The sequence below is a fragment of the Carcharodon carcharias genome, chromosome 25, assembly GCF_017639515.1.
Source record: "Carcharodon carcharias isolate sCarCar2 chromosome 25, sCarCar2.pri, whole genome shotgun sequence".
Classification (NCBI taxonomy): Eukaryota; Metazoa; Chordata; class Chondrichthyes; order Lamniformes; family Lamnidae; genus Carcharodon; species Carcharodon carcharias.
Genome location: NC_054491.1, coordinates 26,081,604 through 26,104,162, shown reverse-complemented (window position 1 = coordinate 26,104,162; position 22,559 = coordinate 26,081,604). Strand labels below are relative to the sequence as shown.

Here is a 22,559-nt window from a genome sequence, read left to right as displayed (position 1 = left end):
GTACAGTAGCAGCAGTGTGTACCATCTACAAGATGCACTGCAAGAATTCACCAAGGCTCCTTAGACTGCACCTTCCAAACCCATGACCACTACCGCCTAGAAGGACAAGGGCAGCAGATAGATGGGAACACCACCACCTGGAAGTTCTCCTCCAAGCCACTCACCATCCTGGAACTCCTTCCCTAACAGCACTGTGGGTGTACCTACACCACAGGGACTGCAGCGGTTCAATAAGGCAGCTTACCACCACCTTCTCAAGGGAAACTAGGGATGGGCAATAAATGCTGGCCCTGCCAGTGAAGCCCACACCCCATGAACGAATAAAAAAAAAGTTCCTCCTTGTCCATGTTCTAAATCACTTACATTTACACTTTAACTACTAAAAACAGTATGCTTTTACCTATACCAGCCCTTTCATTACACCTCTAGCAAATAACTGTGACCCAAGTTAATTGTAACAACTGAGGTCATGTATACAGGTGGAGGACATTGACTGGATATTATTTGAGTACATAGATAGAGAAACTTACTCAGGGGTAGAGCAGGGTCAGGTGACATATCTGTAATGACTCACTGTGAATAAAACTATTCCAAATAAAGACTGGCTGTGGTTCACTCCTTCACCAACTGACTATCAGGAGATAACAATTTCCACCATTCAAACCAAATGACCCTAAGTTTAACTCTTTCATCGCATTCATATTTTCTCACACCAACGTCACTGACTCTTTGCTATACCATCGCCAAAGCGATATTGTCCATGTAATGTGAAGCCCGATACTGTGCAGTCTCGAGCTGTAGTCGTCCTTTGGTTACATATTTACTGTTATATCAACTTTTATGTGCTCAATCTCACTGAGAAACTTAATTCCATTCATCTCTTTTAGGGCCTTATCTTCTTGGTGTTATTTTTAATGTTTTGTAAATCTGAACCCCCAGGGGTTGGCAGCATAGTGGTTGCATTATGGACGAGTAATCCAGAGGCCTGGACTAATGCTCTGGGGATAGGAGTTCAAAATCTCACATAGCAGGCTGGGGAATTTAAATTCAACTATATTAATTAATCTGGAATAAAATGTTAGTCTCATTAATAATAATTGTAAAACAATCGGATTGTCATAAAAACCCATCTGATTCACTAATGTCCTTAGGAAAGGAAATCTGCTGCCCTTATCTGGTCTGGCCTACATGTGGTTCCAGATCCACAGAAATATGATTAACTCTTAACTGCCCTCTGAAGTGGCCTAGCAAGCCAATAAAAAATGCACTGTGGGTACACCTACACCACATGGACTGCAAAGGTTCAAAGCGATGGCTCACCACCACCTTCTCAAGGGCAATTTAAGCCTGCCAGTGATGCTCATTACAAGAACAGATTTTAAAAAACACCTCTGCTTTTCTACACACACTTTTCCCAGTGTATAATCAGTTTTTCTTTTAAAACGTTACTCTTACTGACATCAAATTAATTCCGCCAACCCTTGTCCAGTCTACAATCAATATTCCCTTGAAGCTTCCTTTGGTGCTCCAAATGATTTACTGTGCATTCCACTGCATCAGCATCTGAATATTTGAACATCATTGCCTCTATCCCTAAAGCTAAGACACCAGTGTACATGTACAATGTTCCATAATTAGACTAGAACCAAGTCAGCTTTCCCCTGCAATGACTGTGCGCTAGAATTCAAATTGACAGAATATAGCAGTGACACATCACGGCGTGGGGAGAGAAAGAGTTAATTACCAGTGTGAATGACATCTCTACATCCTTCAGCTTCATCAGCTTTTTAATAAATTCCTCAATCTTCGAGGCCATATCAGGATCAGTTGCCTGGGATGGGTAGGGGTGCAAGAATTAAAGATTTATTTAGGTCACATTCCTGGGACATACAAAAAAAATACAGATCAAGCCCAAAGCACTAATTGGCATTTTCAAAATGGATCTGAATATTGCTCCCAGTGCTGTGGAGCATCACAACCCCACAGAGGACAAAAGAAAAATTATTTGAAAGGTAATATGCCTCATGTCTAGTATCCAAGCTCTCTCCACTTTATAAACACTAGCTACGACGAGCCATTCTCTGAATAATCTAGTTCATCCTTGGCTCAACACACCCAATTCTACACATTCCCTTACCTCACCTAACCCAGTGTTGGAATTGTGAGCGTGCTCAGGGTTGTTTGTGAGCCTGACACACGTGACCAGGAGTTCAAACTGTGGAACTCTACTTTAGATGCAGTTTATTTAAAAAAAAAAACAAGTCTGACAGCTCCTAATCCAGTTTCCCAATTTTTCTGTTTTGCTCTCCTATCCCAGAGTCCTGGACTTGTACCTTGATGCCTTGAACATCGGGGAGATTTTGGGAAAGGAACGGCGTGGAGCAACCGTTCAATACTTGATTTTGTTTCACATTCACAGCAAACTTGTGACCAGTGCTGACCAGAACATGAAGACCAGGAGAAAAATAAAACCACTGGTACATGAAACCACCTACCTTCCGTGTGGGCTGGTCCTGCTCTAGACCAGCAACAGCTCTGTCAATCAGACCCTCAAGAGTAGACAGTGCTGCAGAAACAGGAACAGATCAGTATGAGATCATATCTCTTCAACTGCTAATAGCAGCTGGCAAATATGTTCCAAGACCGTCGTTACCATCAATCCATCACTAGCTACAATGCCAATCCAAAGAAGCTCTATAACCAGATACGTCACAGTTACAGTCTAACATTTAGTTCCAAGCCTTTAAACCAGTAGCACATAACATGCATACAATCCTACAGAACATGAGTAACAATCCTTCACAGATTTATAACAGATTTTGTGATGGCTTTATTGTTTTTAGGGACTATTATAATAACAACTCAAATCTTTATAACTATCATATCTCTGTTTTACTCTCTGCAGTTGTAACTGTTTATAAGGAATCAGCCTAATCTGTGGTTTTTTTAACAGTAAACAGCATCATTACAGCAGCCAGCACTGGGAAATGTCAAAATGCTACAACAGGGGCATACCTGAGAACAGATGAGAAGCGGCAAACAGGATCATTAAGTGCACCCTGTGAAGGTGGTGCAGACACCTGCTGTGCTGGCCCCACAATTTAACCACAGGGGCTGCAAACACAGGAAACTCCTCCCACCTCATAAGATAACTGAGCAAAGCTAGCAAACACTCTTCCCCACCCCTCCCTGCAAACAGCACTGAACTCTTTATTATGGGGAGGCAGTGGCACTGGTTCTGAAGAAGTCATATGGACTCGAAACATTAACTGTCTTTCTCTCCACAGATGCTGTCAGACCTACTGAGTTTTTCCAGCAATTTTTGTTCTTATGGCATTGGGACTGGATTGGTATTCCAGAGACCCACAGTAATGTTCTGGAGACCCAGGTTCGAATCCCACCACAGCAGATGGTGAAATTTGAGTTTAATAAGAATCCGGAATTAAAAAAAAAGTCTGATGATGACCATAAAACCATTGCCAATTGTCACAAAAGCCCATCTGGTTTACTAATGTTCTTTAGGGAAGGAAATCTGCCGTCCTTGCCCGGCCTGGCCTACATGCGATTCCAGACCCACAGCAATGTGGCTGGCTCATAAATGCTCTCTGAACAAGGGCAATTAGGGATGGGCAATAAATGCTAGCCTAGCCAGTGATATCCAAATGAATGGATATATATTAAAAAAAACACCCTTCTAAACTGGAAACATCTCTTTCATCAGGAATTTAATCTCTTTAAATAGTTCTTGGATAGTAAAGAACTTGAGTGTTGCTGAAAAAAGTGAGACGTTTTTGTCAGAGCTTTTTGTCTTCCACTCATCAGGACCATTCGCAAGAAAATACCAATGTCAAAGGAAACCAATTTATACTGTAAAAGAGTGCTGATTGGTTGACAAGTGGATTCTGATTGGTAGAAGTGTTGTCATGGAGAATGCACCAGTTGATTATGACTGACAGTTAACTGCCAAGTACTGTTTGCCATCTAAACTGATTGGTCAAGACATTGTCCTGGGGAATGAACCTGTGAATGGCTATCACTTATTTTGTTTAGCTGAAACAGGCACAATGTGTGTTTGTTCCTTCTGTCTGCAAAGAACAGGGCCCTGTGTATTGATGTATGTAGCTTCCAGTACACACAAATGCGCTGCACAGCGAGCCCGTTTTACAATCTTATATTGGTTCTCAGCATAATTCTTAGCACACTGAGGATTATTTAGCAAATGTTGTCCAATTGTAGAATCACATCTAATGTTGGGCGCTGTGCTTTGAGTTTGGCAAGCACGGGCTGGTTGGGTAGAGCCTGTTGCGAACAGCGAAAGGGACATGTTGTTGATACAATTCGCCAGTCTTTGAGACGTACGGCCTACATATCTAGCATCACACTGACACTGAAATACATGTACCACATTATTCATTTGTGTGATAGGCAGAACGTCTTTTTGGCTTGATGACAACATCCTGTTAGTGGTGAAAATCACAGGTGTTGCTACTGCATAGTAGCAGCGTGAAACAGCTAGCCTCACCTGTTGCTCAAAATTTTGAGATACCCTGCCCTTCCAGGGTAATCTTGAGGCAGACTGGGCACTTTTCAGGGACAAACATGACGGCCTCCGGCCTGTTCATGAGTTTGTGAGATAGACAGTGTGAAATGATGTGATCAGGGTAGCCATTATCCCGCAGGATGTCTTTGACAAGCCCTATTTCAGCAACAAGCTTCCATGGTGAGCTCAGGCCCTATTTATGAGGTTGCTGATAAGACCAATCTTACTGCGTGTGGAGCTATAAGAATCCCAATGCATATATTGACCAGTGAAGTTAGGCTTGCAGTAGACCGTGGTAGAGAACCCCCTGGCAGATTTCTCAACTAGTATGTTCAGGTATGGGAGTTCATTTGACTGCTCCATTTCAAAGGTGAATTTGAGCGCAGGATGGAGCCCATTAAGAATTTAAGGAAATTATTACATGCAGCTGTGGATTTAAATATAGCAAACGTATCATCCACATATGGGAAATATGTGAGGGGCAGGAGGCTCGGTGTGTGGGCAGCTGCTGCAAATCGAATATAATAAAAAGGCCATTACATTGTAGAAGCTTTTTATGGATACAGGTAAAAGCTAAGCCTACAATTACTATTTAACCTTATTATTACTATTTAACATTAACATAGGCAAACTTCTGCAAATGGATTAACAGAGAACCTTTATGCTGTGTTCACAGTTTTGTGCTAATATTAGAAAGGTGACTGGCTAAAGGCCAAGCAACAAATGGTTAAAGGCCAGGCAACAATTTTTTTTAATCTCCCAGTTTTGTGACCTTTTTGATTACAAATATCGTGTAAAGTTGCTTGCTTAAATCTTGAAATAAGGTCAAAAGGTAATGTCTTAATGTAATGCAACTGATGGTTGCTGTTTGTTCAGAATATCATTGAAGTAGTAGGAATTTGGCAGTTTGTAATCTCCCTTATGCAGTGGTTGTTTGGTGGAACCGAGGACGGATGGGGGAGATTCTGAAGCAAGCAGATCGAGGAGGAGATTGGCCAAACTTGCTGTCAGGACCTTCCTGCATTAGGGAGGGTTGCCGGGGGTGAAAATGAGCCAATCATGAACCGTCGCTATCAGAGAAAGGAACCAATTACGGGCCATTGCTATCAGAAAAGAGCCGATCAGATAGTGTGTACATGGCAGGGCGGGAAGCAGAGGTTTATTTGAGCACAGTGTTCATTAAGCTTGAGGCTGTCACTGCAGCGGACAAGGAAAGGGGACCGCCTATTCGGCTATCTGAACAGAGAATGGACAAGGACGGATTGACCACCTGCACCTTTCTGTTTCTCGGGGAACCCAAGCAACTAATGTGCGGGGTGAGTTGCCACTGGTATTAGTATTATTAAACTGTAACAGAAATCAAACAACAAAGTACAGTTGTTTTGGGTGAAGTCTCGAGATTTGAGTCATTGATATCCAGAGTAAACCTCCAAACCCAGGTGTCATTCTATCAAAGCCACGTTTCTCATGGAACCCAACAAAGATGTTTGCAAGAGCTGGGCCTAAAGGGGATCGCATGGCAACACCATCTATTTGGGTAAACATGGTATCATTAAAGGTGAACTGAACTGAACTACACTACATGAGTTGCCAAGTTCATAAACTCAATGAACACTGAGTTACGCAATGGTGCAGGGTCTCGGTCACCATGATATAGTGCTCTGTGCTAATATCTCTGGCTTCCTTAAGTGGGACATTGATGAATAGGCTAGCAATGTCAAATGAGCAAATGGACACAGCATTACTATTGATGCACGAGTCCTGTATGGTTTTCGCAAATGTGAAGGAATCCTTCACTGTGTATCTGGAGAACTTTATTCTCTTTACTAAACAGAGATCGATGACTAAAAGAGTTTTTCCTGACATCCAGCCAACACCTTTTCCCTCCAATCTCATAACTATTTCCATACAACCTATCCAAAACCGATCAATGCAATCCTTTCATCTTGAATACCGCCGTTATATTCCCTCTTTAAAGTGCCGCAATGCAAAGTATCATTCTGGTCACCCTTCTCTGGAGCCAAGACAGGAATTTTACACCAACATCTCCTGATCTATTGGTATAAAACACTAACCAGCTACTTACCCCCTTTCTGTGTGAATGGTGGAATCTCAAAGTCAAGTTCAGGGATTTTAGTGGTCGCGCAGTCAGCTTTTACAACTTCACGGTTCAGATCCTACATGACACAGATTCACCACATTGGACAGGATTAATCACAAGCTGATTAAAAACAATGATCTGGTAGTGCAAGTCAGTATTCAAATCAAACAGCTTGACAGAATTACTTTGTAAATGAAGAGCACAGTTAATCAATAGATAACCAAGGTGATTATTTGGGTCCACATGGCAATGTTCTCTGGTACACTGACTACATAGCACCAGAACCTTCAACTGTCTTACCCAAGTGGCTATTCTTCATACATCAGTCTAGTTAGCGAATATCAGTGGTTCATCACACTAAAACTTTCCAGCCATATCATCCAAATTTCACCAATATTCACGTGGACTTCAGCATGGGGGGAACTAAGAGCAGTAAGAAATAGGAGTAGGCCATTCGGTCCCTCGAGCCTGCTCTGCTATTCAATAAGATTATGGCTGATCTGACTGTGGCCTCAACTCCACATTCCTGCCTGTCCCCAAAAAGCCTTGAATCCATTGTCGGTCAAAAATTTGTCTAACTCAACCTTGAATATATTTAATGACCCAGCCTCCACTGCTCTCTGGGTTAGAGAACTCCATTCACTGATGACCCTCCAAGAAGTTCCTCATCTCTATCTTAAACGGGAGACCCTTCATTTAGAAACAGTGCCCCCTAGTTCTAGATTTCCCCCACCAGGGAACATCCTCTCAATGTTTACCCTGTCAAGCCCCCTTAGAATCTTATGTTTCAGCAAGATCACCTCTCATTTTTCTAAACTCTAATGAGTATAGGCATCATACTGCTAAATAAAATGAACAAAAAAAAGTCTAACTGAGACAAACAAATATTTTAATTCATGGTAATAAGAGCACAGAGTGCAGTCACTAACTCACCTCCTTGGAGGAAACAAACAGTGTATAGCGCACTCCTTCCTCCTGAATCTTCCCAGCTGACTGGATCTCATTATTAACCCAACCACAGTTTTCACAAGCAAAAGAACTCACAATAATTTCTTTGAAGAATGGAATTTTAGTCAACAGCAACCGAGTCATCCCCTTTAAAGAGGGACAAAGAGAAAAGGAAATATTGATGTGCATCATTATCCATTGAACAAAGCAGATAATAAGGTCTGACACTTGGCCACATTATTGCACACACACAGCCCGGAATGTCGAAGGGAATTGGTAAAGTCACCATCACTGATGGGATCTCTGAAGAAGAGTCATTCACACTTGAAATGGTGACTGTTTCTCGCTCCACAGAAGCTGCCAGACCTGCTGAGTTTTTCTAGTATTTCCTGTTTTAATCACTGATTCAACAAATGAAAAAAGAGGGCAAAAAACATTTTTCTAAAACAGGATTTCCCAAAGTGAGGTTGTGAGACTAGTACCCCCACCCCCCCTCTCGTACCACCCCCATACCCCCAACCCCCTCTCGTACCTCCCTCCGTACCCCCACCCCCCCGTACCTCCTCCCAACCCCCATACCTCCACCCGTACCCACCTCCCCCCCCATACCCCCACCCGGAACCTCCCCCCACCCCCCTACCCCCACCACCCCCGTACCTCCAACCCCCTCACGTACCTCCCCCCTACCCCCACCACCCCCCGTACCTCCCCCCAACCCCCACCACCTCCCCCCAACCCCCACCGTACCCCCACCCTCCTCCCGTATCTCCCCCCCACCCCCCGTACCCCCACCCTTCTCATACCCCTCCCCCACCACCCCCCGTACCTCCCCCTCCTCCCGTACCTCCCCCCCTACCCCCACCACCCCGCCCCCCGCCTCCTCACATTCTGGAGGCAGTTCATACACAGACTCTCGATCAGGGTCGGACCCGAGTCCGCGGCACCCAAATCCGGGAAAACCGGCCCGGAGCCTCCAGCAGCCGCTTCACAAGCCAAAGCCATGGCCAAGCCTCAGGCCTCGGCCTCCCGCTGCTGCCACCCCGGCATCGGGCCTGAGCAGAGGAGCCGCCAGATCGGCCAAGAGTCTCCCCCACCCCGGCCGCCACACTTCGACTCGCTGCTGCCACCACGCGGCTGGAGGATCACCTGAACCAACTGCAGCAACTTGCACTTATATAGCGCCTTGAAATGTCTCATTGAGATCATTTCAATCTGTTTATCCTTGTCCTCACTGATTTTTTAAAAAATAAATTATTCAAATCACTGGAATAAATTTGAGAAGTATGTTGTTACCATTGCCCCTTACCACATTCTCAGCAGGTGTGAAAGCATTGGAATTGGTTTTTGAAGTGCAAACATAATGTCTGCACGCAGCAAGATCCAAAAAACAACTAAAATCTGCTTTTAATTAAAACAGGAAATGCTGGAAATACTCAACAGGTCAGGCAGCATCTGTGAAGAGAGAAACAGAGTAAACTTTTCAAATCAATGACCTTTCTTCTGACAACAGACAAAGCATCTGACAAAAAGTTACTGACCTGAAACATTAACTCTATCTCTCTCTCTCCATAGTGCCAGGCCTGCCAAGTATTCCCAGCATTTTCTGTTTTTATTCCAGGTTTCCATGCAGCATGCACAGTATTTTGCATTTTGTAATAGGTTGGTTTTGCTGTGCTTTGTTGAGGGAGGAAGTTTACACAGGACACAAGGAGAACTCCCTCTCTCTTTTCAAATAGAGCCTGCGTCTTTCATAACTCAAAAGCTCAACTGTAACCAAGAGAGCCAAATGGAATCCTGCTGTTGTAAAGAACATATCTTTTTATTTCTGTTGGACTGTGGATTAAAATTACAATGGCTGCAGTTTGAAGGACATGTTTACTGGAACAGTGTGAGGGATATGTAAAATGTTGTTGTTCTGGAACAGAGTGTGCCATGAAAGACAGAATGGTGCCAAGGAGGAGTCTGGTCTAATGGTGAATTGCCTGACAACAACATTTTAATTGGCTCCTGACCAGGTGACCAGGTTTTTTGTGAGAGCAGTGCAGCAGAATAGTTTCTAGCCTGAAAGGAAAAAGATCTAAAACCTCTCTCCTGTGTGTGTAAGATTCCAGTAATTCCACAATAATAGCTAGCTGGCTTTTTCTCCTCATATCTCTATAACCTGCTCTCCATCTCTGAAAACCCCTGTCAAGAGGCAAAGGGGAAAATCACTGTTAGAGACGTTGAAAGGCAAGTGATCAGCCAGTGAACTAAATACTGAAAGTGCTGGAAGACCACCTTGTGTCATCAATAAGAGCTGAAAAGAATTTGGAAGACATCGATCAAAATCAACCCATTGAATCCCGTACTCTGGAATTGGTGCTGTTGAACTGTTTTATCCCACCCTTAAAATCCATGTTTTTATGTGTCTTCTGTGTCTTGTATGTGTGTGTATAGGGATTTAAGAAGGGGTAGAGTTTAAGTTATAGAATTACAAATTAGTAGTTCATATTTCTTTCTTTTGCCACTGGTTAACAACAGCTTGTTCAATCAACAGTTATTTACTTATTAAGTTTACAAACTTGGTGCTCGTATTCTGTTAACCTAAATTAAACAGTCAGTAGAATTAGGGCAATCTGGTGGTTTGGTCAAACTTTTCACGTTTGTCGCAGCTCAGGTAACAGTGGGGCTGATATTATAGCGCAATATCCCCAGTGAGTCGATATTACAGCACACTGTCCCCAGTGGGTCTATATTACAGCGCACTGTCCCCAGTGAGTCGATATTACAGCACACTGTCCCCAGTGAGTCGATGTTACAGCGCACCATCCCCAGTGAGTCACTATTACAGCGCACTGTCCCCAGTGGGTCGATATTACAGCGCACTGTCCCCAGTGAGTCGATATTACAGCGCACTGTCCCCAGTGAATCATGATGCTGTCTATTAGAGTGTGAAAGTGTGGGTGGAGGGAGCACCTCCTGGTGCTCAAGCACAACATTGTCTCTGATTAAAGGGAGCTTTAGCCTAATTCTAACTCCATGCACAACCTTGTATCATATTTATACCAGCCCAAGAAGGCTGTTGAATAGTAGCCTAGGACCAAAAAACTGAGGATTCACAAGCAACCTGAATCTGGACCTTTCTGATGCAGTCCTATTGAAAGTGTACTGGGGCACTTGCTTCACATCCCTTAAGCAACAAGTATAGCCAACGTTCTATTGGTGGGCAACATGTTGTTAGCTGTGGGCATACCGTCTCACCACTACATTTCTGGGTTCACATCCCACTCCAGGACTTCAGCACAAAAGTCCAGGCTGATACTCCAGCGCAGTAGTGAGTGAGTGCTGCACTGCTGCAGGTGCTGTCTTTCAGATGAGTTGTTAATTGGAGACTGTGTCTGCTCTCAGGTGCCTGTGGAAGATATTATTTTAAAGAAAACCAGGGACATTCTCCCTCAGGCCCTGCCATTGTTTAGGCCTGAACCAACATCATCAATTATCTGGTCATTAGCTCCTTGCTATCCAAACTTGCTGAGCACAAATTGACAGCTACATTAAAACAGTGATATTTCAATAAAGTATTTTATTGGAAAAGTGCTTTTGGATGTCCTGAAGTTGTGAAATATGCAAAGAATTGTGGAGTGTTATGTTTTATTTGTTGTACTAGTCTCTGTTCACAGGATAATAGCAGTGAGAAAATTTACTCAGCTCATATCATCAACTGATGTAGGAGGATCCCAGCATCTCCACATTGTGATGTCAATGCAAAAGCAAAATACAACAGATGTTGAAAATTTGAAATTAAGGAAGAAAATGTTGGAAATACTCAGGGGGCAGGATTTTTCAGTCAGCGAGCAGGGGCGGACCCGACTCGCCAACATGTAAAATGTCACGCAGTGACGTTGGGGAGATCTCCCAACATCATCCCGCCCCATTTAAATTTTCAGGAAGGCAGGGGCACAGCAAAATCATCTGTACGCCCGCCGACCTGTCAGTGGCCAATTGAGGCGATTGACAGGGTCAATTATGTAATTAAAGGACCCGCCCGTCCAAACTTAAGGCTGGCGAGAAGGCCAGGAGCCCCGGCGGGAAGTAGAAAAAACATGAAACCTCATCCATGGGCGGGATGAGGTCTCATGTAGGTTTTAAAAAATCTAATGAAGGTTTTGCAAAAATTATGGACATGTCCCAACTCATGTGACATTGTCACATGAGGGGACATGTTAGGGAAATTTTATTTTTCTATTTTTATCTTTTTTACATTTACAGCCGATCTCCCTGAGGCTGCACTTAGCCTCAGGGAGATGAGTCGCTCTTTCGTGTGCATTCATGAAAGAGCGCACCCTCAATTTTGGGGAATCCCCCCACCCACCCCCCCACCCCCCACCACCCCTGCCGCCTGCACAGGGAGTGCATAGCGCTTCCGTGCGGACGTCATACTGGGTGGGCCTTAATTGGCCCACCCACATAAAATGGTGCCGTGTCTCCGATTGAGGGTGCCGATCGGAAGCGTGACCATAAGCGCCCGTCCATCAGCATCCCCCCCACCCCGGCAGGGGGAGAATTCAGCCCCTAGAGTTTCGAAGAATGAAAGGTGATCTCATTGAAATGTACAAAATTCTTACAGAGCGTGACAGGGTAGATGCAGATGGGATCTTTCCTCTCGCTGGTGAGTCTAAAACCAGGGGAAATAATCTCATGATAAGGGGTGGGCCATTTAAGACTGAGAAGAGAAGGAATTTCTTCACTCAGAGGGTGGTGAATGTTTGGAATTCTCTACCCCAGGGGACTGTGGAAGCTCAATTGTTGAGTATATTCAAAACAGAAATCGATAGATTTCTGGAAACTAATGATATGAAGGGACTTGGGGATAACTCCACTTTCCCGCATTGAGGTGGATAATCAGCCATGAGTTAACTGAATGGAGGGGCAGGATCGATGGGCCGAATGGTCAACTCCTGTTCCTCTGAAACAGAGTTAATATTTCAGTTCTCATCAGAACTGGAGAAAATTACGAGATGCAACAGATTTTAAACAAGTGTAGAGGCAGAGAAAGGGAGAGGGGAGGGAAGAAGAAAAGGAAAAGTCTGTGTTAGGGTGGCGGGCAGAATGGGTAATTGGATAAGGCAAAAGAATGTGGTAACAGACAGGAAACAAATGATGGGTTTAGAAAAGATATGAATGAGACAAGCAGATCCGTAACATCAGCATCGTCCTTTCCAGATGATGTTTCAGCGTTCACTATTCTATTAATGGATCTATTCCATGTGTCAATCAGCTTCCTGATATCAGTCCTAAAGTTATGTTTTCCTACTTTGAATCCTTGTCATAATCTCACAGTTTAGTTTAAAGTAGTTTTCTAGACTTGGTTTATTTATACTCTATTTATTCTACATAAGATCATCTCTTAGATTGATATCTGTTCAATCTTTTCATGTAACTCAAACCCCTGACATTAAGGGCCAGCCTCACAGGCGCCGGAGCTGTCTCCATCATTCCATCGTTTCCCAGTGACCGAACCGGTATCCAATCACTGAGCACAGCAATCTCCAATGTGTCAGACACTAACTGGGAATCCAGATTTGTCATCAGTGAATAAAAAGTGAGTTAATAGACGCTGACTATCACTTTGTGATTCCGCAATGTGGATGTGAACTTTAATCTTTTTGGTTAAGTAAATATCCACATGTGAAGTCCATTTACCTGGATTGTGTGTCAGTTGCTTTCTGTTAAAATTAGTGCCTGTGCTTTGAACCATCCGGAAGTCACCTCACCTGTGACTAGTCAGTGAATTCTGTTGGCCAACTATAGACAACAGCACTGTATCTGAAAAATCCGAATAATAGTTTGAATGGTACTTCTGGCATTAGCAAAGAGACACAGAGACAGGGCTAGACAGAGGCAGGGAGGCAGAGGGGGACAGAGACAGAGACACAGAGAGACAGAGACTGAAGGGCAGATAGAGAGGGACAGGGAGATAGAAAGATAGAGACAGAGACGGAGAGACTGAGGCCGAGAGATGCAGAGGCGTCACCAGTTCATGAGGCCATTCCACATCGTCTGTGATTGCTCTTTAATGTGGTTCCCAGTTCTACCCCGCTGCTTGGCCAGATGTTAATGGCTGCTGCAATCTGCAGGCAGAATTCCTGATCCCACAAAAGATTGTTCCTACACAAACCACAGCCTCAGGAATGAGTAAAGTTCATTTTTATATTTAATAGAAGCAAACAGGCAATGTGTTCACCCCAGCACCTACTCCAGCCTCCATCAACATCCAGGACAACGCAAAATCTGAACATTAAGTGCTTAGGAAAGAAATACTACATTTCTATAGCACCTTTTGCCTCCTCAGCACATGACAAAGTCCTTTTCAGCTAATGAATGTAGCAGCAAATATACAGAGGTCCAGAGAATCCTTCATCTGTCTCTGATTGACAGGACAGTGTTTGTGTGCAATCTGCAATAACTGAGATGCTTCAACACAGGATGTTGTTCAATCGGATAGTGTGGAGCGACCCTACCTCCCCAGGATAGTGTAGAGGGACCCTACCTCACCAGGATAGTGTGGAGGGACCCTACCTCCCCAGGATAGTGTGGAGGGACCCTACCTCACCAGGATAGTGTGGAGGCACCCTACCTCACCAGGATAGTGTGGAGGGACCCTACCTCACCAGGATAGTGTGGAGGGACCCTACCTCACCAGGATAGTGTGGAGGGACCCTATCTCCCCAGGATAGTGTGAAGGCACCCTACCTCCCCAGGATAGTGTGGAGGGACCCTACCTCCCCAGGATAGTGTGGAGTTACCCTACCTCACCAGGATAGTGTGGAGGGACCCTACCTCCCCAGGATAGTGTGGAGTTACCCTACCTCACCAGGAAAGTGTGGAGGGACCCTACCTCCCCAGGATAGTGTGGAGGCACCCTACCTCCCCAGGATAGTGTGGAGGCACCCTACCTCCCCAGGAAAATGTGGAGGCACCCCACCTCCCCAGGATAGTGTGGAGGCACCCTACCTCCCCAGGATAGTGTGGAGTTACCCTACCTCACCAGGATAGCATGGAGGCGCCCCACCTCACCAGGATAGCGTGGACGGACCCTACCTCACCAGGGGCTGGAATTATAAAATCTTACAGTTCAGAATGAGGCCATCTGGCCCATCACACCTGTGCCAGCTCTTTCAAAGTTCGATTCAATAAATCCTACACCCCTCCTATCCTCTCCCCTACTCCTACCCCATAAACCCACAAATATCCCCCTCAAATACTTATCCAATTCCCTTTTGAAAGTCCCTACTGAATTTGTTTCCAACACACTTTCAGGCAGCGCCTTCCAGGTCACAACACACCGTGTAAAAAAAAAAAATTCTCCTCATCTCCCCCTGTTTTTTTTGTCAATAATTTTAGATCTGTGTCCTTCTGGTTACTGACTACCCTACCATTGGAAACAGTTTCTTCTTATTTACTTTATAAATCCCTTTATCATAAGTCCTTAGAACTTTAAAGACATTACAGATGGTCCGGCTGATTTGTATCCCAGGCTGCTGAGGGAGGCAAGGGAGGAGATCGCAGGGGCTCTGACCCAAATTTTTAATTCCTCTCTGGCCACGGGGGAGGTGCCAGAGGACTGGAAAACAGCTAATGTGGTTCTGCTATTTAAGAAGGGTTGTAGGGATAAGTCAGGGAACTACAGGCCAGTGAGTCTCATGTAAGTGGTAGGGAAACTATTGGAGAAAGTTCTGAAGAAGATTATCTATCTCCACTTCGAGAGGCAAGGTTTGATCAGGGATAGTCAGTATGGCTTTGTCAGAGGGAGGTCATGCCTAACAAATTTGATTGAATTTTTTGAGGAGGTGACCAGGTGTGTAGATGAGGGTAGTGCAGTTGATGTAGTTTATATGGATTTCAGCAAAGCCTTTGACAAGATCCCACATGGGAGACTTATAAAGAAGGCAAAGGCACATATTATACAGGGTAATTTGATAAGGTGGATTCAAAATTGGCTTCATTGTAGGGGACAGCAGGTGATGACAGAAGGATGCTTTAGTGACTGGAAGCCAGTGTCCAGTGGTGTACCACAGGGATCTGTGCTCGGTCCCCTATTATTTGTCATTTATATAAACGACATAGATGACTATGTGGGGGTAGGATTAGTAAGTTTGCGGATGACACAAAGATTGGCCGGGTGGTTAACAGTGAGGTTGAGTGTCTTGGGCTACAGGAAGATATAGACGGGATGGTCATATGGGCAGATAAGTGGCAGATGGAATTTAACCCTGAAAAGTGTGAGGTGATACACTTTGGAAGGAGTAATTTGACAAGGAAGTATTCAATGAACGGCATGACACTAGGAAGTTCTGAGGAACAAATGGACCTTGGCGTATGTGTCCATAGATCTCTGAAGGTGGAGGGGCATGTTAGTGGGGTTGTCAAAAAGGCATATGGGACACTTGCCTTCATCAATCGAGGCATAGATTACAAAAGTAGGGAGGTTGTGTTGGTGTTGTATAGAACCTTGGTGAGGCTACAGCTGGAGTACTGTGTGCATTTCTGGTTGCCACATTATAGGAAGGATGTGAATGCACAGGAGGGGGTTCAGAGGAGATTCACCAGGATGTTGCCTGGGATGAAACATTTAAGCTATGAAGAGAGGTTGGGTGGACTTGGGTTGTTTTCGTTGGAGCAGAGAAGACTGAGGGGCGACCTGATCGATGTATACAAGATTATGAGGGGCATAGGCAGGATGGATAGGGAGCAGCTATTCCCCTTAGTTGAAGGGTCAGTCACAAGGGGGCATAAGTTCAAGGTGAGGGGCAGGATGTTTAGGGGGGATGTGAGGAAAAACATTTTTACCCAGAGGGTGGTGATGGTCTGGAATGTACTGCCTGGGAGGGTGGTGGAGGCAGGTTGCCTCACATCCTTTAAAATGTACCTGGATGAGCACTTGGCACGTCATAACATTCAAGGCTATGGGCCAAGTGCTGGTAAATGGGATTAGGTAGATAGGTCAGGTGTTTCCTACGTGTCGGTGCAAACTCGATGGGCCGAAGGGCCTCTTCTGCACTGTAATTCTGTGATTCTGTGATCCTGTGAGATGTTATCAAACTATGGCCTTTGTTCTAAGAAATGAGTCTCAGTTGGAATTTGCCCTCTCAGTGGAGTTGGAAGCTGACTTGTGGGAACACATCGCTGCTCACAGTAACTGAGTTGTTGGAAGTTTCACGTTTTCTCAGGGTCAGGGAAAGTCCATTAACGCCGCACGAACAGGCCTGCTCCTTATCAACTGATAAGGTTCCCCCCATATAAAGAGAGGGTCTGTGGGACTGGAACATTGAGCTTCAGGAAGGGCGGAGGAGAGACAGGTGAGAGAAACACTGAGCTGTAATCCTCAGCGCTACAGCCGAGGGTTTATATACTGACCTGGGAAGTGCTTTAGCAGGTGTCTCTGAGCACATTAATACTGCAACCAACTGGCCAAAGCTGATGGATGCTATTGAGAATACAGTCGACTATTCAATGTCAGGTGACATTCTATAATCATGTGGAGTTCAGAAGGAGTTATTAACACTCAGAATAATCTGTAAATTAGTGAAGAAGATTTGCAATGGGAATAAAGTTGAGCTCAGGAATAAATGTTACGTTTAAGAATTTAAATCTCAGGCTAACTCTGATTTTTGTTTTTTCACAGAACTGCTTGTAAAGAAAAAAATAAATTGTATTTAATTTGCACGGTTTAAGAAATCCACCATGTTTCCCAGAGAAATTTGTGTGCTTCTCGCTGCCATCTTATTGTCAGGTACATGTATTGTGTGTCTTTATTTTGACTATTTTGTACTGTTGACTTTACTGCCACTCCTGATCTCTGTTTTGTACCAGTTCTATGCTCAGGTCTCAAAGCTCTGGGACCAGTACATTAGCCGCTCTATAATTCAGAATCACATTGAGAACAAACCTGTTTCAACTGTTTTTCTGGGTTCATTTTAAACCCCTGTGTCAAATATTTAAAGACAAGGGATTTAACCCAATCAGCTTCTCAACACTGATCTCCAGGCAGGAGTAGCTGATTTATCCTTTCACTTTCTGACAGGACGTGGTGAAATCTCTCATGAACCATCACAAGCTTCTTGTCTATGGATGAACAGTGGATCCATTGAATGTTCTGATTCTCTGTTTCCTTCCTTGTGCAGGCTCCCAGGCGGCAGTCATTGGAGATCAGGTTCAAGATGACTTCTGGGATTACATCAGTCAATTGACCGACAATGCCAAGGGCAGCATTGACCAAATGCAGCACTCGGAGATCAGCCAACAACTCCAGTGAGTAGAGGGTGTAAGGTGGTACTGTCAGTACAGGCCAGGCTCATAGGGCTTAACAAGAAAGGACAGACCAGTGAAAACATTTTGGCCTGAAACTAACAACAGGGTGAGAGATTAAAGTGAGGCTTCCTGTCTCTGTTTTATAACCTATCAGGAATGAGACTGAAACAAAGAACATTACCCACCCACAGAGGGCAGTGGAACAGATTCACAGCAAAACTTAAAACTCCAGCAATAAAACCTAATCAAGATGTGTAGATTTGACATGTCGAAGCTTTTTGTCTTGTACTTATCAGGACATTCACAAGAATACCAAATGTGGAGGCAACAACAATTTACACTTCATGAGAAGAGAATGCTAATTGGTTGGCAAGTGATTCTAATTGGTAGAGGCATTACCATAGAGAATGTACTGATGGTTAACTGCCAAGCTTTGTTTAAACTCAAACCAGGTAGGTTGACTCTGATTGGTCAAGGCATTGCCCTGGGGAATGAACCAGCGAATGGCTGTCATCTATTTTGTTTAGCTGAAACAGGTGCAATGTGCATACACATTCTTCCTGTCTGCAAAGAACAGGGCCCTGTTTATTAATATATATAGCTCCTAGCATGTTTAAGTGAGCCATATTGCGATCACAACTGACAATCTTAAATTGGTTGTCAGTTTAATTCTTAGAACAATCAGGATTGTTTAGCAAGTGTTGTCCAATTGCAGAATCACACCTAATGTTGGAAACTGTTTTGAGTTTTGCAAGCACGGGCTGGTTGGGTACATTGTCTGTTGTGAACAGTAACTGGGACATGCTGTTGGATATGATGCACCAGTCTTTGGGATGTATGTCCTACATATCTAACATCACACTGGCACTGAAATATATATACCACATTACTCATTTGTGTGATAGGGAGAATGTCTTTATGGCTTCATGGCAGCATCCTGTTAGTGGCGAATACCACTCGTGTTGCTACTGTATAGTAGCAGCGTGAAACAGCTAGCTTCATCTGTTGCTCAAATTTTTGAGATACCTTACCCTTCTGATGTAGACTGGGCATTTTTCAGGACTGAAAGTGACAGTCTTAGGCCTGTTCATGAGTTTGTGTGATATACAGTGTGAAATGACCTGATGAGGGTAGCCATTATCCCGCAGGATGCCTTTGATGCCCCTATTTCAGCATCAAGCTTCCATGGTGAGCAAATGGCTTTGGCCCTATTTACGAGGTTGCTGATAAGACCAACCTTATAGTGTGTGGAACTATAAGAATCCCAATGCATATATTGACCAGTGAAGTTAGGCTTGCAGTAGACCGTGGTAGAGAACCCAACTGGCAGATTTCTCAGCTAGTACGTTCAGGTATGGGAGTTCATTTGACTGCTCCATTTCAAAGGTGAATTTGAGCGCAGGATGGAGCCCATTAAGACATGTAAGGAAATTATTAGATGCAGCTGTGGATTTAAATATAGCAAACGTATCATCCACATATGGGAAATATGTGAGGGGTAAGAGGCTCGGTGTCATTCCATCAAAGGAGCATTTCTTGTGGAACCCAACAAAAATGTTTGTAGGAGTTGAGCCTAGAGGAGATCCCATGGCAACATCATCTACTTGGGCACACATGGTGTCATTGAAATGGAACTCAACTGTGTGAGTTGCTGAGTTTGTAAGTTAAATGAAAACTGATTCACACGATGGTGGTGGATCTAGATCACCATGATATAGTGCTACAGCACAAAAATCTATGACTTTCTTAAGTGGAATATTGGTGAATAGGCTAACAATGTTAAATGAGCACGTGGACACAGCATTGCTATCGATATGCAAGTCCTATGTGGTCTTCACTGTGTATGTGGAAAACTTGCTCAAAACTGGTTGTAAAATTCACGCAACCATTTGGCTAATTCATGTTGTGCAGAACCAGTCATAGATAAGACAGGGCATAAAGGGACATCACTTTTGTGTGTCTTCGGAAGCCCAAACATACATACATGGGTGCAGCAAGCCATGAGGACGAACACTGTCATATATACCACCTGGAAGTTAATTAATCTCACACAAGTGCAGCAAGTACTTCCTGAGCTTGCCTTCAAGCAGGGCTGTCCTGTCATGCAGAATGGCAGTCCCGATGGATACGAATTTGGACTCGTCATTAAGAATGGCATGCATTTTGTTGATATTGTCACATTTGTTAAGGACATCTATTCCAGTCCCAGTATAGGTGACAGCCATTTTCTGATTCATTCCCTAGGGCAATATCTTGACCAATCAGAGACAACCTGCCTAGTTTGAATTTAAACAAAGTTTGGCAATGAATTGTCAGTCATCAGTTAACTGGTGCAGTCTCCATGGCAACATCTCTACCAATCAGAGTCCACTTGCCAATCAATTAGCACTCTCTTCTCATGAAGTATAAATTGTTGTTCCCTTTACATTTGGTAGTCTTGCGAATCTGCCCTGATAAGTGCAAGACAAAAACTTTGTCATCTCTTTTTTCAGCAATACTCGGGTTCTGTACTACCAAACAATTGTATGTGTAGCTTTGATCCACCAGGTACAGTGTAGTTTTAAGAACAGATTGATGTACACACAGGAATTGTTGTAGATACAGCTAAGTATAGATATAAACACTCCTGCAGACACAGTTAAATATATAAGCATGAGGCAGCAGTAAGGTTCATTTCAGTACAGGAAGATGTCACGTGAGGGCCAATAGAGGAAAGGCATAGGGTATAGGTGAATGGTAAAGGCAATCATGAGTTGTAAAACGTTGTTGATTCACCAAAGACCAATTTCAAACCCAATATTCTGACTGTGCTCTAATCAATGATTTGTAACACTTTAACATCATTTATTTACTTTTACACCCAATGTCCTAATTTTGAAACTCTCAGACCCCATATACACTTTCAGAATCATCAACCCTTTTAAAGATTTGTGTATCTCCCAGTTCCTTTGTTTCTTGTGGAGTTTTACTATCTAGTGTAAATGTCCTCATAGAATCATATGCACAGAAAGAGACCATTTGGTCAATCCTACATGTGGCCCCTCTTAATGTTTCTCCTCAGATGTAACAGGGAGGGAAGGAGTGAAAGATATTGGAGCATCATGCTCTCTCTTCCAAAGACCAGCTATAATTTACTGCTGGCTTTCTCATTCCTTTCTCAATGTGTGCTCTCCTTTCTTCTCTCATGCCTGTGCAATATTTGTCTGAGAATTACACTTGGACAACACTTCCTCTGTAAATAAATAAGACAATATTCTACAACATAGAAACATAGAAACTAGGAGCAGGAGTAGGTCATTCGGTCCTTCGAATCTGCTCTGCCATTCATTATGATCATGGCTGATCCTCTATCTCAACACCGTATGTGTAAAAACATTTCTTCTTTTTCAGTTATCTTTTAAAGGATAACCTGCAGAATGTTAATGGCTACGCTGAGAATCTTCACCAGAAACTGGCTCCTCTCACAGATGAGCTTTATTTGAAGATGACAGCCGACACTGAGAATCTTCAGCAGAGGATCAGGCAGGAGCTGCAGGACCTGAGAACAAGCCTGTCTCCTTTTGCTGATGTGGTTCACCAGCAGCTCAGCAGAAACCTTGAAGAATTCAATCAGAAGCTGACAACTTACACTGAGGAACTCCACCAGCAGCTGAAGAATAATGCTGAGGAACTCCACCAGCAGCTGAAGAATAATGCTGAGGAATTCCGTCAAACTGTGATTCCCTACACCAAAGTACTTCAGGACAAACTGAAAGAGAATTCCGAGAAGCTGAAGGATATTCTAACTCCATATGCTGAACTACTGCAGCAGGAGATCAATGAGAATGTGAAGAATCTCAGGCAGAAGATAATTATAAATGCTGAGGAGTTCCGCAGCAAGCTTGATGAGAAAATCCAGGAGAACCACAAAAGCCTGGCTCCACTTGTCAATGACGTCCAGACCAAGATCAATCAACAGATTGGTAAAATGGCTCAGAGGATTGTGCCATATGCTGAGGAGCTACAAGCAAAGGTGAATGAGAATGTGGAAGTTCTGAAGCAAAGTTTGGCCCCTTACATTGAGTAACTGAATGTAAAACTCAACAAGAACATGGGAAGCATGAACCAAAATTTGCCCCCATAATTGAAGATCTTAACAGCAACCTTAACCAGAGAATCAAAGAGTTCCACCAGAACAAGGCTCCCTATTCTGAACAGCTGCATCAGAAGATTGGCCAGAGAGACTTGGCCCGTTTGCAGATACTCACCGACATCTTCACGTGCAACTTACTACTTTGTAGGAGAAATTCTGTCAGAATTTGGAGAACTGATTGACAAATTGAAAGTTATTCAGTCACACAGTATGTTGGGAGTAGGGAGCTTTGTTGGAGCATAGCAAACTGTTTGATTATAAACTTCAATGTGTCTAAATCACTGATTGTTAGTAAATATTCTGTTTTTTTTAATGATCTTATCTCACTTGCCTAGCTGCTGAGTTTGGGCTTTGTCCTGTCGTATTCTTGAGAGTTCTGACCATGTTCTTCTTGCTCATTGAAGTAAGATGCACTAGAACACTGGACACAAGAACCGCCACCCATACCCCCCACTCCCCACAACTTGGTGGACATTCAATGGCATTACCATCACTGAATCCCCCATTATCAACATCCTGGGGGTTACTATTGACCAGACCCAACTGGA

The 22,559-nt window shown here is 43.8% G+C and overlaps 2 protein-coding genes across 4 annotated transcripts in view; one reads left to right on the top strand and one right to left on the bottom strand.

Annotated features, from left to right (window-relative positions):
- Positions 1-8,667, bottom strand: part of zpr1 (ZPR1 zinc finger) — a 24,147-nt gene extending 15,480 nt beyond the window's left edge. The window contains exons 1-5 of one of the 2 annotated variants that reach the window (XM_041174480.1): positions 8,475-8,667; positions 7,575-7,736; positions 6,627-6,717; positions 2,496-2,566; positions 1,745-1,831 (exon numbers count right to left, since the gene is read on the bottom strand). In XM_041174480.1, coding sequence (XP_041030414.1) covers positions 1,745-1,831; positions 2,496-2,566; positions 6,627-6,717; positions 7,575-7,736; positions 8,475-8,591 — 528 coding nt within the window. In that variant the 5' untranslated portion in view covers positions 8,592-8,667. Of the gene's footprint in view, positions 1-1,744; positions 1,832-2,495; positions 2,567-6,626; positions 6,718-7,574; positions 7,737-7,875; positions 8,046-8,474 lie in introns of those variants that run through there. The other variant, XM_041174481.1, reaches the window with a different exon arrangement.
- On the top strand, positions 5,685-22,559 carry LOC121269680 (apolipoprotein A-IV-like). 2 transcript variants are annotated; one of them, XM_041174482.1, is made up of 4 exons: positions 5,685-5,856; positions 17,254-17,361; positions 17,753-17,879; positions 21,270-22,559. In XM_041174482.1, the coding sequence occupies exons 2-4, from the start codon at positions 17,313-17,315 to the stop codon at positions 21,943-21,945; spliced, it is 852 nt and encodes a 283-aa protein (XP_041030416.1). In that variant the 5' UTR covers positions 5,685-5,856; positions 17,254-17,312; the 3' UTR covers positions 21,946-22,559. The 2 variants fall into 2 exon arrangements, with proteins under 2 accessions (XP_041030416.1, XP_041030417.1); XM_041174483.1 differs by lacking the exon at positions 5,685-5,856 and adding an exon at positions 13,103-13,170.